This window comes from Diplotaxodon limnothrissa, linkage group LG23, assembly GCF_057381915.1.
Source record: "Diplotaxodon limnothrissa isolate DT_005_m linkage group LG23, D_limnothrissa_male_GT1.1, whole genome shotgun sequence".
NCBI lineage: Eukaryota > Metazoa > Chordata > Actinopteri > Cichliformes > Cichlidae > Diplotaxodon > Diplotaxodon limnothrissa.
In genome coordinates this window covers 35,021,819-35,036,405 of record NC_140617.1, presented here as the reverse complement: position 1 = coordinate 35,036,405, position 14,587 = coordinate 35,021,819, and the positions used below count along the sequence as shown (strand labels likewise).

Here is a 14,587-nt window from a genome sequence, read left to right as displayed (position 1 = left end):
GCTGCAATGTGTTGAGATGCCGTCACATGACTGATAGCAGAGGCTGTGATGTGAATTATGAATGAGAATACGGCTAGTTTGGACGTTTCCTTTGTGCTTGCTGCATTGATGTTTCCTGTAGAAAAATGTGAGAAAGCTTGAGGTTTTTTTTTTTCCCTTTTGTTTTTTTTAAACTTAAGTTCCCTCTGATCAGGTTATTCGAGAAGTTATAAGAAGCTACAATCTTAGCAATGAAAAGCTTAGTCACTCGGGGAAAACTTGTGTCTGCTGAAATGTGAATTATTGGATCTGTGTGACATGCTCGTAAGAATTGATTGTGCTCGCTGGCTGTTTCACTTTGGCTTGTCACTGTGATGTGTGATGAAATTGACACAGGTATGTATGTGCATGGATTTAACTGTGCCCACCTACTTGCACCCCTCTCCTTACCCCCTTAGTCCAACACCAGGCTAAAGCTCGTGCGGAGCCTGGCGGTGTGTGAAGAGTCGTTTCCTTGCCCTATTCCTGAGCCTTCAGCAGCACCCCAGGTAAAGACCTCCATGAAACCAGCGTTGCACATTAGAGGCGTGCCAGTTTGGACCATATATTGTGGCACTACCTGAGTAGTATCACGAACAGTTTGTTCATTTTTATTGTAATTGTAGCTGTTTTTAGATGGCATTTTTCCATGATGAGGTCAAATGAAAACACAAGGGTCTCACATGCCCACCCTAGTGCTAACACACTAAGCTAATATTAGCAAGTCAACCTACTTGGTAACAACTAATGGTTCTGCTGACCGTCGTGTCAGAAGGAATTTTGCTTTAATGCTAAATAAGAAACAACGAAGCTGTGCTTTTGCAGAGATGCTAGTCTGTCTCCTCAACTTTGTTTCACGGGCGCATGTGTGTTAGTGAGCCTTTTATAACTGACTGAATGAGTTACAACTAAAGAAAAATGGTTAAAAAGAGGCAGGCGAATTAGTTCATACCATTTTAGCCGTTTAGCTGATATCCGTCCACTTAGGTTCACTAATTGCAGCAGGCTAAACCATTTATAGCTGTATGTGAACGAGATTCTCCCACTGCTGCAGCTTATGCTCTTTATCTTCACGCTGATAATGGGAAATAAACTCGCCAGCATGCGAGTGCCTCGTTCTTTCACTGGCGTGTGTGTGTGTGTGTGCGTGTGTGTGTGTGTGTGTGTGTGTGCGTGTGTGCGCGTGTGTGCGTGTGTGTGTGTGTGTGTGCCTGTGCGTGTGTGTGTGTGTGCCTGTGCGTGTAAATGGAAGGTGGATAGCGCTACATTAACCCCGGGCCCCTGCAGCAATGGTATCTGTTATCCACAACAGAGCGATCGGATTATGAAGAAAATCACCCAACTCTGTGCTTCAGGATTGTACGCACACATTTATCCGCGCAGGCTGGTTTCATCCCTGTCAGCTGTATTTGGTGTAGTAAATGTGAGACAGTTCATTGCCTTTACACTTAGATTTAGGAGCTTGCATATAGCTGTTGCCCTGTAGAACTGTAGTTGATCAGATCATCATTCTCACCTAGCAAAGGTCTGTTGACCCGGTAAGTTTAAAAATAAGGCCGTCAACTTCCTGTCCTGTCCTGGCACTTGGATCTCTTTTCTGTTGCAAAGTTGTGGCGGCAGTCTTGCCAATTTAGACCTTGTAACATTTACTCATCGCTCTGAGGTCAGCACGAGTCTGATTTTATGTTTTTACATTAACATAAAGGCACTCACAAGATTGCAGCGTGTATGGAGCCCACACACAGTGCTTCAACAAACTCCTCTCATTAGTTTTCCTCATTCAGTTAAACTACACTTTAGAAATTTCATTACGCTGAAGTCTTCACCATGACTTAAAGAGGCTGTTACAGATCAGATTAACAGGGTTCACTAGTAGTGAAAATAATGCTGGTTTTGACAGAGCTTTAAGAGCTCAGGTTAGCTTGTTGCTTTCAGCTGTTTCTGGAAGTCTTTCTTCAGAGCAAAGAGAGTTGAACACATTCCTGACACATGGAGGTAACTTCATTAATAACTCCTAACTTGATTCTTCAGATAACCTTTATTAGTCCCACATGTGGGAAATTTGTTTTGTCACAGCAGGAAGTGGACAGTGCAAAAGTTATGAGGCAAAAATTAGAATACAATAAGAATAAATACAGTACACAACTGTACAGAATAGAATAAAATAAAATACTATATACAGTAGAATAAAATAAAATAAATATACAATAAGATAAAAAATAGAATACAAATACAAATACTATATACAACTGAGTAAAAATACAACGATGACAGAAAGGATTATTGCACTTAGTATTATTGCATATGTATGGATGTGTGTGCTTGATCAGTTAAAGTCTTTATTATGGAGTCTGACAGCAGTGGGGAGGAAAGACCTGCGAAATCTCTCCGTCCCACACCGTGGGTGCCGCAGTCTCCCACTGAAGGAGCTGCTCAGTGCTGTCACAGTCTGCTGCATGGGTCTTGATCCTTTTTGATTTATTCATTGATCTGTTGACATAAAAGCAACTTTGTCATCGCATATTGTCATTTAATGTCTATGGCAGTGGTGTCCAAACCCAGGCCTCAAGGGCCGGTGTCCTGCAGGTTTTAGATGTGTCCTTGAGCCATCGCAGATTATTTAAATGGCTCAATGACCTCCTCAACATGTCTTGAAGTTCTCCAAAGGCCTGGTAATGAACTAATCATTTCATTCAGGTGTGTAGAACCAGGGTGAGCTCTAAAACCTGCAGGACACCAGACCTCGAGGCCTGGAGTTGGCCAAGCCTGGTCTATGGTCTTTGGTTGCCGCACCACAGCTAGTTGCTTCCTGTGTGGCCCTTTAGGGGTGAGGTGGATTGATTATACTTCCTGTTATTTTCTGTAACAGGTGGATACTGGATGCTAGTAAACATAAAGCAGGTTTCACAGAAGTCTGTGTTCACCATTCTTCAGGCTGCGTAAATGCTCGAGTTCAGACAGTTTTCGCTGTTGTCAGCTCTGCGTGATGTCATGGAAAGTGGTCAACCCTAATATGGTCATCTCAGACAGCTCTGCGTGTGAATCACAAAAAAGAACAGGATGAAAACTGAGGGCTTGCACCAAGGCCCTGTTGTAAGGATTAGGAATAAGTACATTATTTTGAACTGTTTGTCCTGTAAACTTATTCTAGTACAGTCCAGTGGTAAAAATACAGTGGTAAATAGCGTAAACAAATAGCGTAATAGGCCCTGTTTAAACTTAAAAAGCAACAAATTGTTTTGAAATATTTTTAGTTTGAGATAAATTTAAGAGAGAAGTTCACCAATCTTGGTTTTATTGATATCCAAAGAGATAATTGGGATAACTTTCCCACATGTAAGCTATAAATCATAGTATATCTAGAGCCTCATATGAAGATATATAAAGTTTAATTCTAGCATAAGTTATAATTGTAAGCATACTCTGTTAATAAAGAGCAAAGTGCTCTCTTTAAAGACTGTAAGTCACTGTGAATTCATGTTTCATCAAGCCCAGTTTAATGTAGTCTGATGCCTCAGCCCAGCTTGTTAAGCTACAGGGCCACTTGCCTTGAAAGTACTGACCTGGGATCAGTTCTTCATTTCAGCCCATTACAATTGAGTAGATGGACCTCTGATGCTTGATTAGCGGCCTTCATCTGACAGCTGTGATTAAATACCTGGCTGCAGCCGTCTGATGAAAACATCACATCATCAAAACAGAAAGCGCGGAGCTCCAGCAGCGAGCCAGCTGCTGCTTTGCTAAATCGACGCTTCTTTTGCGCCATATCTCCGGGCAAAAGCCCCCTCCCGTCAAACTTTACCCATTACATGCCGCTCTGCACAGCTCCTGGCAGACACACGCTCACGCACATTTACACACAGGTGTATCTGTTCCAGGCATTTCAGCCAGTCAGCACCGAGCTCCATAACCAGAGGGCGGTGTTATTCCCACAACGGTCTCGCATCGTCTGCACTCACACGATGTCCTGTATTACTGTCATCAATCATGTCGAGGAAATTACAATTTCCACACGTCAGCTACAGAGAGCTGTGGCACGCTCTAATTGAATACTCCTGATATTTCCCCTGCTCCCGTTATTGCCCCCAGAGTCGAGACTCCTTCTGCGACAAACTAACCTAGAGGGGTGAGGTAATGCAATAAGGAGAGAAAGAAGGGGGGAAAACACATTAGTATGAGTGCTGATTCTCAATCAAACTCTTATGATCATCCAATCCAAGCTTGTCCCATTGTTCACAGTTTCAAATTACTGTCTCTACTGTCAGGTAGTAACAAAGGCCCGTGTGGATCTGTGGACAGTCCAAGACGTCGCTGCTTTCTGTAGGAAAAACAAAAATCTACGTCTGCCCTTACATTGTTGGCCCGCTTGTCAGCTCCAATCAATGGCCAATATTTGGGGGTGGGTGGGTGGGGGGGCTCTGAATGCACTTTTTTTTTTCAGGTTTTTTTTTGTCTCCGAGTGACAGCATGTTCATTATATATTCACAAGACCATCATTTTCACGCTGTTTTCCCTTTATCTCGAGGTAAATGGATGTCAGGAAACAAATGAGGCAGCTCGCAACAGCTGCACATCAACCAGGCGGCTTCCATGTGATGCCGAGGGTGGCATTAAGCAGCAAACATCAGCGCTTCTCACCGGGAGGGGGGAAAAATGTTTTTGCTTTGACAAACCCACCCAGACGAACACACACAGACACGCGCTTGAACTTGCTGTCACTTCCACAGCACACAATCCTAGACTCATTTTCGCTTTTTCCCCAGTCTCGCTCAGGCAATTAGTCAGCCACGTTTCTCATTAGCATATTACACTTTCACATACATTCGGAGCGTCTTAAAACGAAGGCGAACGCGGCGTCTCATTATCTTGCTCCGCAGCTGTTACAGGGATCAAACTTGTGACCTTTCTCGGTTATGAGCTGCTCTCCCAACGCTAGGTCACCCCTCGCTCGCTCTCGTTCATTCATCTCGCTCTCACAGATTCTCTGATGTTAGCTTTCCACAGTTGTGTGTAATCCACTTACAGAGCGCTGGCAGTTCTTCTCCACTGTTCAACTTCCCTTTCAGCCTTGCCTGAAAAGCAAATCAGATACTGCTCTGAATGTGTGTGTGGTGGAGAAGAGTACGACTGAGGTAAACCAAGCCCATGTTAAATAGATTTAAATTAAATAAAAATCCACACAGTCATTTTAAAGAATTCTTCCAGTTGGAGGGGGATTATAGCTAAAACCTCTTTCTGCTGGATCGTAAGGAAGGAAATGCTGCCTTGTTTAATTTCAGGCTCCAGCTCAAGTTCTGTTCAGGTGGTTTAAGAAAAACAAGCTAATCTGTCTCTTAGTTATTTGAAACACCTTTACTTCCAAGTAAACAGGTTTCCATTACAGTGGTCGTCCTATTCTGTAATTAACCCAGAATTAAATGCTTGTGTTTGACGCCCTTTTCTAGATTAAGGTCTCATGTCTGCTCACGGTCACATCTAGCATTTGGGGGCATTCAGTTTTCCTATTTCTTTTTCCTTGCAAACCACCTGGTTTCACGCAGCTCCTCAGTTATATTTTCCTGTGTGAACAGGATGGGTTCCTACTCCAGCCCTTTGAAAAGGAAGAACGAGCTGCACAAGTCCAAGCCGAGAAAGAAGAAAACTACGACAAGGCGGACAAACCAGAGAAAACGCAGAAAAAAATGCTGTCGAGAGGTGAGAAATGTTTGTTTTTGCCGTTTTGGAAACGAATATCTACGCTCCAGTTACACTTCAAAATGAAGACCTGTCACCGTTTCCATCAACGCTTTAGCTTTTCTTTATATCCTAAACACCTGAGGCCTCGTTTATAAACATTGCTCCAAAAATGTGAGTTTATATATAGAAACAAACTAAAGAAAACACATACATGTGAAGACGAGCCGTGACAGCACTGTGGTGAGAGTGTCATTGGCAAACTATTGAAATGAAGCCAAATGCGTTAATGATACTTATCACACAATCCGTGTCACTCAGCCAAATTACATTCTTGTAATAATTATATCCTTTACCATGTCACCAGGAATATCCAATCCTCCACCTTTCTGTTTTCTGGCTCTGTGTCCTCCAGTTTGTCCAAAAGCACTTCTCCATTTTAAATGATATCTCATTATAGGCCAATAATTGGCATGATTCAGTTAATTGCGACAAGCTCAAGGTGTGAAGCAATTATATGGATTCCCACAGGCGCATAAAGGTGTCTGCTTCCCTCTGTGGAGCGACACCACTGATGAGGCAGCCTCCAATTATAGAAACCAGACACCCACTAAGGGGATTGGGCTCCAGCGTCCCCCTCGACTCCCACTCACGAGTCTAATTCTTTTGTTGGTGCACAGGAACATGTTTTTCATTGTCAACTTTGTTACCCGACCACTTCTTCATTTCTTAAATGCTGGCAGTGCTCACAGCTTCATACAAGCTGGCAGCAGATCCCCCCCCTCCCCCCTCCTAAATATCAGTCCCACTAATAACCAATCAAACGGCATCACGTTGAACGATGTCACCCTCAGTGATGGTTTCCTGTGTCAGGCGTGCAGTTTGGCTTTTTAGGTTTTCCCACACGAATAGGTGACTAATTTGCATATTAATATTACAAATTTCTTTAACTGTCATTAATTTGGATAGTTGACAGAGTGCATCATTTTAAGTATCTTATTATTCATTGCAAGAAAATTACACTCTGGTAAAGTTAGTTTGGTTGGATTTGTTAGGCGTTAGCCTCGTTCAGTGAATCGGGGTGTGTGTCTCCTTTTATCAGATTCCAGTCAAGACTATACAGATTCAACTGGGATAGATCTCCATGAGTTCCTGGTCAACAAACTGAAGGGCAACCCCAGGTGAGTTTAGGATACGTGAAAAAGTTGATGTTAAATATTGAATGTCAGGGGCTCACAGACCAGTCATGGCAAAATGTAAAATCTGAAGTGTGATCCTTTCAGTGGTTTTATGTTACGTATGTTTTCACTTGCAGAGATATTATAATATTGGTAGCTTTGTCTGTGCTGGGGATTTCTATCTCGGCAGTGCTAAGTCCAAAATGGAGGAAGCCGTTGTAGCTGTTATTAGTTCGTGTGTCACGCTGACCCGTTTTATGTAACCTCCTCTGCTGCACAGAAGTCATGAGACATGATTCAGTGTTACAAATATACAAGGGTTCAGTAAACATGAGTTTCTGTAGAGTCCCATAACAAAATGTTCTGGAGGGAAAAGGCACAAGCAGGAAAAATAAACACAATCTTTAGAGAGCATTTATAAGTGATTTGCGTTAGCATGTACCTTGCTTGCTGAAACAACAGAACGGTGGTCTTTCAAAAGATCAGGAATTGTTTTCTTTTCAGCCACACTGACTGTTGTTCTCTAATTTAAGCAAAGATAGATCGCTGAAATAATTTTGCTCATTGATTTTGAACAAAACAAATGATTAGTTCATGTTTTACTAAACGAAGAGGAAAACTGATTCTGTGTTCTTGAATAATTAATACAGCCACTGTTTCCCTGCTAGCTACAGTGTTAGCATTTAGCTAACATTCTTAATGTCTACTTGACTACATCAATAAAATGTAAACATTGTGTAAAGACACACAACTTCAACTTGCTGTGACTCTTTCTGGTGTGACCTGTCCTATGACAAACATATTAGCAGACATGTACAGAGGGATAACCTGAGAAATGGAAAGATATACTGACTTCTCAGACGGTCTTGTCTGTTTCATTTCCTAGGGATCGAATCATGCTGCTGAAGTTGGAACAGGACATCTTGGATTTCATCAGCAATAATGAGTAAGAAATGAATGAAAAGCACTTCCTGTCCTTACCAAACTCACCAGAGCACCTGGTTTTACTGAGTTAAACACATTTAACCAGAGATAGAGGGCTTTGAGTGTCCCCACAGTGACCTCTGAAGTGCAAAACAGCCCCAAAAATGACATCTATTCAGGATGCTGAATGCAGCTTTAATCCCCCCACTCATTGAACCTGGCGTTGGGACCTTTTGTGTTAATTGTAATGTTGTAATTTCTTTGTGTTTACCTGTAGAAGTCAAAAGAGAAAGTTCCCACCCATGACACCCTACCACAGGATGCTGTTACATCGAGTGGCGGCCTACTTCGGCATGGATCACAACGTGGACCCCAGTGGGAAGTCGGTGGTGATCAACAAAACCACCAACACCAGAATGTGAGTGTCCTGGAGGTGTTTGCTATTTGAATTTAAGTTGTTAACTAGGGCTGGGCTATATCATACCGATCACGGTAATACCGGTATAATGTTGGGCAACGATAAGAAAATGAAATATCGCCATAGAATATGGGTAAAACGCGCACACGCAGTGCCTTTGTTTTCATACGCACATGGCGGCGACGCAGAATGAGAAGAGCGAAAGCGGATCGTTGAATGAAACGGATGAACCAGAATTGGTTTGTAAAAATGCTGCAACTTCAGTGGTGTGGAACTGGTTTGGCTTTCGTCCGTCAGATACACATCACAGTACTATTTTTGGTAGCGCATGCTAGCGAGCCGTCGTTATATACCGTGTTTTTTGGAAAATACGGCACACTTAAAATCAGTCCTTTGATTTTCTGAAAATCGGCAGTGCCCCTTATAATCCCGTGTGCCTTATGTATGAATTCTGGTTGTGTTTACTGACCTCGAAACGATTTTACGTACACGGCGCTCAAAAATCTGTCAGATGTCTTAGTACGACTTTGCTAAGCTACGAACCCGCACTGCTTGATGGATTGTCGGAGCATTACGGCTACCGTAGGCTGGAGCCTCGCGGAGTGATACGTACTGTGCTTCAACATAATATTACCGTGTTGTGTGTATATAACCTCTTTAAGTCTTGTAGATATTATACATGGTTATGCTGAGGATCTGTCGGCCAGTTTCCACTGGAAATGCCTTTTGGTTAAACTGTCAGCAAGGAATTTGCACTGTTAATGTTTTACATAACACATAAAAAACAGCTGCTTGTTTAAGTGAAAATACATTGATGGGTTTTGGTTTTTTTGCACTAATAAAGTTGTGGAGTTGTAAAGTATTTTCTCTGGTGTCAATTATATCGTCAGTTATATCGTTATCGCAAATTTTCAAATGTATATCACGATAAATGTTTTTGGTCATATCGCCCTACTCTATTGGTAACGAAACGTTAGCGGGATCGCTCTTCTACAACATGTGATATTTCTGCAGGTTAATTGGTGGCGAATTTCTGCAGCCATAAGCTGTTTCAATCAGTCGAGAGATAAGTTGACATATGTTGCTGTCAGCATCCGCCCGAAATTAAGCTGCCACTAAAACTCTTGCGAATTCCCCCCACCGACAGACCCGATCAGAAATTCTCCGAGCACATCAAGGATGACAGGGCGGACGATTTTCAGAAACGCTACATTCTCAAACGAGACAACTCCAGCTTTGATCGTGAAGACAGCACGGTAGGTGTTTTTTCTTTTTTTCTTTTCTTTTTCTTTCCTCCACCAAGCTGTCACTTTCATTTCTGACATGTTGGTAAGAGTGGGACAATCTGGCGTCCCTGACATAGCTGTTAAAGAAGTGCGTGTGTGTGCGTGTGTGTGTGTGTGTGTGTGTCCTTGCCAGATTCGAATGCGTTTGAAAGCTGACAAGAGGAGCAAATCGATGGAGGAGAGGGAGGAGGAGTACCAGCGAGCCAGAGAAAGGATATTTGCACATGATGTGAGAGCTGTTTGTGTAGGCGGAGTGGGGCGGGGAGGGGTTGAGGGTGGGGGGGTGTGGTGGGGGCCATGTTGCACAAATCTTTGTGTCATTTCTATTCATGTGCAAATTCACTAGATTTCTTGCTAACAATTACCACGGCAGGATTTTTGAAATTATAGACGGAGGGGGGTGCACTCCGATTTTTCAAGGCCCTCCATCTTTGTGAAGAAGTCAGATTTATTGGTAGACGTGCATGCTTTGGAGCCCACAGTGCAATGGCACGTTTTGTTAACACAGTTATTGACAAATTGTTCAATACTACAGAGAATTTTCATAAATATAAAACATCTTTCAGTAGAGATGAGTTGGCTTTTCTTCCACATTATTGACAGTAATTTCCCTCTTCACTCGCAGGGAGATCACTTCATACTGGATAGAAGGTAAGTAGTGAAATGGCATTAATCACATGATCGCTGACGTTCCGCCACATTTCATTAAATAGAAATATTCCCCCAAAAGCCGTGTCTGGCTAACGCGGATGATGAATTGTCAGGTAATTGGGCAAGGTAGGGCTGATTTCATCCTATAAAGGGGAACTGGAGCTCTTCAGAAAAGCCGCTACTTTAACAGAAGTTCAATCACTTTTATAGTATTCCTGTCAGAGCAGCAATTAGAGGCAGCCCTGCCACGTTTTAAAATGGTAGATGGCTCATTTTTGTCAGCGCCTGCTCTCTGAAATGCTTCTCTCCTCCCTTCAGTGCTCAGGATGAAGACGCATGCATGAGCACCCAACAGAGGCGGCAAATGTTCAGGTGGGTCCGCACACACAGACACACACACACCCATCCTCGCACACATACGTCTGAGCTCCTTCCAGAGAAAACCCTTTGAGTCGCTGTCTGTCTTAATCGGCTCGCTCAGGAACAGGACTGCTGATGTGAGGATTTGTTTTTGCTGCTGGAGAAAGCTCCTGTTTAACTGGATTTTCTGCCCAGACCTCCTCATGTGGGACAGCCTATTCACACCAACAAACGGCCAATTAAACCGCAAAAACATTTTTTTCCCCCCAAAATGAAAACACCAGATCTTTTCTTTTTTTTTTTTTCTTTCTTTAAGTGATCGTATATTTAGGAGTTTGTGCAGGTTGTTGTTAGGAGTAGACACAGGCTTGCTGGACTGCTCCGATATGTTGTTACAGTCTCCAGTCATCTTGTAACATGTCAAACACCAAAAATAGACTTTTTTTTTAAACTTTTCCAGCTGAAACAATAGTTGATCCTCAATCAGTCAACAAGAAAAATGATTGGGAATCATTTTTGACGGCTCATAAACCATTTTGGGGCAATTTCCAGTATGTAAGGGTGAAAAAAAAATGCCCTTTAAGTACAAGCGTCCTAATCACAGACGTAGAAATAAATGATGATAACATATTTTGAAAATGTATGCTTTCTTGCCTTTCAGGTTACGGGCCGGCCAGTCTGGCGCCAGCCGGCAGAGCAGCTCGGAGACAGAAGCGCTGCCGCGACACGGCGAGCCCCGGCCTTGGAGCAGCACCGACAGCTCGGACAGCTCCAACCGACTTGCCCCGCGGCCCGCCATCACCAAGGCCAGCAGCTTCAGCGGCATTTCCCCCGTCCTCGTCAGAGGGGATAGCACAGCCAGCAGCAAGAGCACCGGGAGGCTCTCGAAAACAGGCAAGAGGCAGCCGAGCAGCACGGTGTTCAGATGATGTCCAGTACTGATAGACACTGTGGACACAGATATTTCCTAACAGTGGTGTGTTCACAGTATGGTGTTCACACCATTAATTATTTCTTACAATTTGGGCAGTTACCACCACTGATATTAAGAAATCATCCTTAAAAAAATAGTTTCAGCTATTCTTAACCTGTTAGTGCAGAATTAGCTATAAATATACAGTACGAGTCGTAACAGCTGATATCAGCCGACATATTGGTGCAGACCGTCCTCACTTGGTTTGAAATGGAACGACGGTGCAGTCTGAACGTAAAACGCTTGAATGAAGTGCAGCTCTCATTATTCTGTTATCGACAGACTGTTAATGAACTGATTTTTGAGGAGGGACATTCAATCAGATGTAGATTTTTATGTGATTGATGGCTTTTGTTCTAAATGAAACTAATGGGGGATTTGTCTCATTAGCGAGCGAGCATCTAATTTATTCATGCAGTCGTGCAGACGAAGGAGAGGAAACTCTGTCACAGCATGAGGAGGAAGGATTCACTAATTAGATGGTAAATGAGAAACAGAAATAAGAAAGTAGCAGAAGAGCTTCAAGCAAAATGCTCGCTTTTTTTGGGTGGGGGGGGGGAACCTGAGCTCTCATCAGAAGGAATGTTTGTCGTCCCGCCGCGGTCGATAAAAGTCTGCGGGGCGAGCGCAGCCGGACAGCTGTCAAAACTAATTACCGCACATCAACCTGGTGATGGAGGAGGTTCTTTAAATGTGGTGCAGCAGCAGTGGAAAAGCGAACAGTGAGGAGTTACTGCATAATGTATAAGTGTAAGCACAGGGAAGTGTCAGTGCCGTGTCACCGAGATGAAGTTCAGGCTGCTCCTCAACCGCAAGTGCTTACTCCACAGTACGATCCATTTGTAACCCGATTGGCTGCGATGAGATGTTCTGCATTACAGGCTTGTCTTCTTTATCTCAGTAACAAGCAGCAGTCCTTGGGCGACCTCTGCTCTCCATTTTGTTCTTGCTTCTTTTCCCCCCAGTTTTCCTTAAATCGTGTGATTTTTCACAGTCGAGGAGACATTTTCGCCTGTGCTGCCTTTCTCTTCTGCCTTTGTCTTTCACTCTCAAATAAGCTTTCACTGCCACAGATCACCTGAAAAAAGGAGCTTTAGTATTGTTGAAGCAAAAATTTTTTTGGGGGGTTTTTTCAGCTTTTCTGACTGAGTTATGACAGAATTATCCGTTTCTTACTCGCAATCACGAACACAACTTATTATTTATGATGTGTTTTCTGAATCCAGTGGTGGAAAACATCCACGGAAACAAATGTGAGGTCATTTGCTTTTTCTACTCTGCTAAAAATCTATATTTATATGTTTGCGGGTTAGACGTTTACGTAGAAACCATGTGAACAGCTTGTGAAGGATGATCTGTTGTTCTACATTAGGTTACAGAATATGTTTGATCTTTACAGCCGCATTAACTCTGCACCATGGCCTGAAATGTTGTTGCAACAGCACAGACTTGAGCCACTGTGACAGGTGTATTTGGTGGTAATATGCTACACAAACACAAAGATATAATGACACTGAAAGAAATGTAAGGTGCTGTCATCGCTCATTATGCTAATGCAGTAACTAGTATTCTGCCACACATGCCATTTTTCCCATTTTCATAGCTCTGACAACATGTGTTCAGACTCAGTTGGTGCTCAAGTCAGAGTTGTTCAATATTTAACGGCCTCGAGCCCGACGTGATCAGTTCAGTTTGCCTCATGATGGCAGACACGGGTACAAACGGTAACGTCACCTGCTACTGCATATGCTCTGCGGGGGATTCGGTGCAGGGAGGCCGTCTTCAGGTTTTTATGGCCGCGTTGGAGCGAAACTATATGAAACGACATCGGGCCGTGAAACTGCAGCAAAGGATGGCTAATAAGAGCCATCGTCTGGTAATTAAGCTGGCATTTTGGCAAGTGTCACACATTTCAGTGAGGTTTAAAAAATGATCTGATTGGACAACAACGCTCAACTGTACTGGATGTTCAAGGTATTTCAGGTATAATCCACACGTCGCAAGGCTGGAAATGTTTACCCGCGTTTGCACAATCGAGCTTTGCAATAACAATCGATTTGCATGACAAATACAAATAAATGTGAGCATCAGCGATGATGGTTTGGTAATTTTGCGTTAATGGTGCATATCTGTGTAGTGTTATTGTTGTTACTTTAAAATGGATTAGGTCCCACCGTGTGTGTGTTTAAAGCACATAAAAATACCGCTTCTTTCGAAGCCTGTGATATTGTTATTTTGTTTCAAGCTCTTTAAATGTAAATTTAATCTTAACTACAGGCTATTCTTGCTCTCCTCCTTCCGTGAAAGTCCTCTAACAAGTTTTCTAATGGGAACAATATTAAACTCGGCCAGCTAAAATCCTAAACACCAGATTGGAGTGTCAGTCCCTCCTCCCTAAACCCCCTTCGCGCGCTCACCATTCTGCACAACATTCGTTAATTATACAGAGAGAGATCCATCACAGACGGTGCAGAGTTACCAGTTTCTCAATCAACAGTTGCCTCAAGAGACTGCAACGCAATGCTACCACAGGAGAGGTTGCATTAATGGCAAGAGGCATGACTGCGAATATCCTCCCGTGTTTCATTATCACCATAGGCTCTTCTCCTCCCACATGAATAACGAAAGCACAAAAGCGACAAGTTTGAGTCGCTGTGGGAAAATCTAGAGGCAGAGGATAATCACCCCTCTGTTCCGCTTCTCCTCAGGTTCAGAATCGTGCAGCAGCGTCGGTTCCTCGTCCAGCTCGCTGTCCCGCCCCCAGCTGCCTCTCCCAGTCTCAACCTCTTCCCGCTCCAACGTTCCCAGCGCACCTTTAATCCATCCCGCTGCTGACGCCAGAGGCGCCGGACACCCTGAGATGACCAAGAGCCTCCTGTCACAGCCGCCGCCAGCTACAGACGCAGCAAACTATTACCTGTTACCGCTGGAAGCCTCAGGGATACCACCTGGCAGCGTTCTGGTCAACCCACACACAGGTGGGTGATGCCAAGCCTCTGTATTCTTATTGGATAAAATCAGAAATGACTTTTTAAAAAGGATTCCTGTGTCTTCATAAGTGTGGTGATCCAGCCACAGTCTACTGCAAATTAAACGATCCAAAAAT

The 14,587-nt window shown here is 43.4% G+C and overlaps 1 protein-coding gene across 1 annotated transcript in view; it reads left to right on the top strand.

Annotated features, from left to right (window-relative positions):
• The window catches only part of LOC146608600 (R3H domain-containing protein 1-like), a 52,668-nt gene that overhangs the window by 21,192 nt on the left and 16,889 nt on the right, over positions 1-14,587 (top strand). Inside the window, exons 5-15 of the mRNA XM_085347737.1 lie at positions 438-527; positions 5,589-5,712; positions 6,794-6,872; positions 7,756-7,815; positions 8,071-8,211; positions 9,359-9,467; positions 9,631-9,726; positions 10,123-10,148; positions 10,467-10,520; positions 11,170-11,402; positions 14,190-14,459. Coding sequence (XP_085203863.1) covers positions 438-527; positions 5,589-5,712; positions 6,794-6,872; positions 7,756-7,815; positions 8,071-8,211; positions 9,359-9,467; positions 9,631-9,726; positions 10,123-10,148; positions 10,467-10,520; positions 11,170-11,402; positions 14,190-14,459 — 1,282 coding nt within the window. The remainder of the gene's footprint in view (positions 1-437; positions 528-5,588; positions 5,713-6,793; positions 6,873-7,755; positions 7,816-8,070; positions 8,212-9,358; positions 9,468-9,630; positions 9,727-10,122; positions 10,149-10,466; positions 10,521-11,169; positions 11,403-14,189; positions 14,460-14,587) is intronic.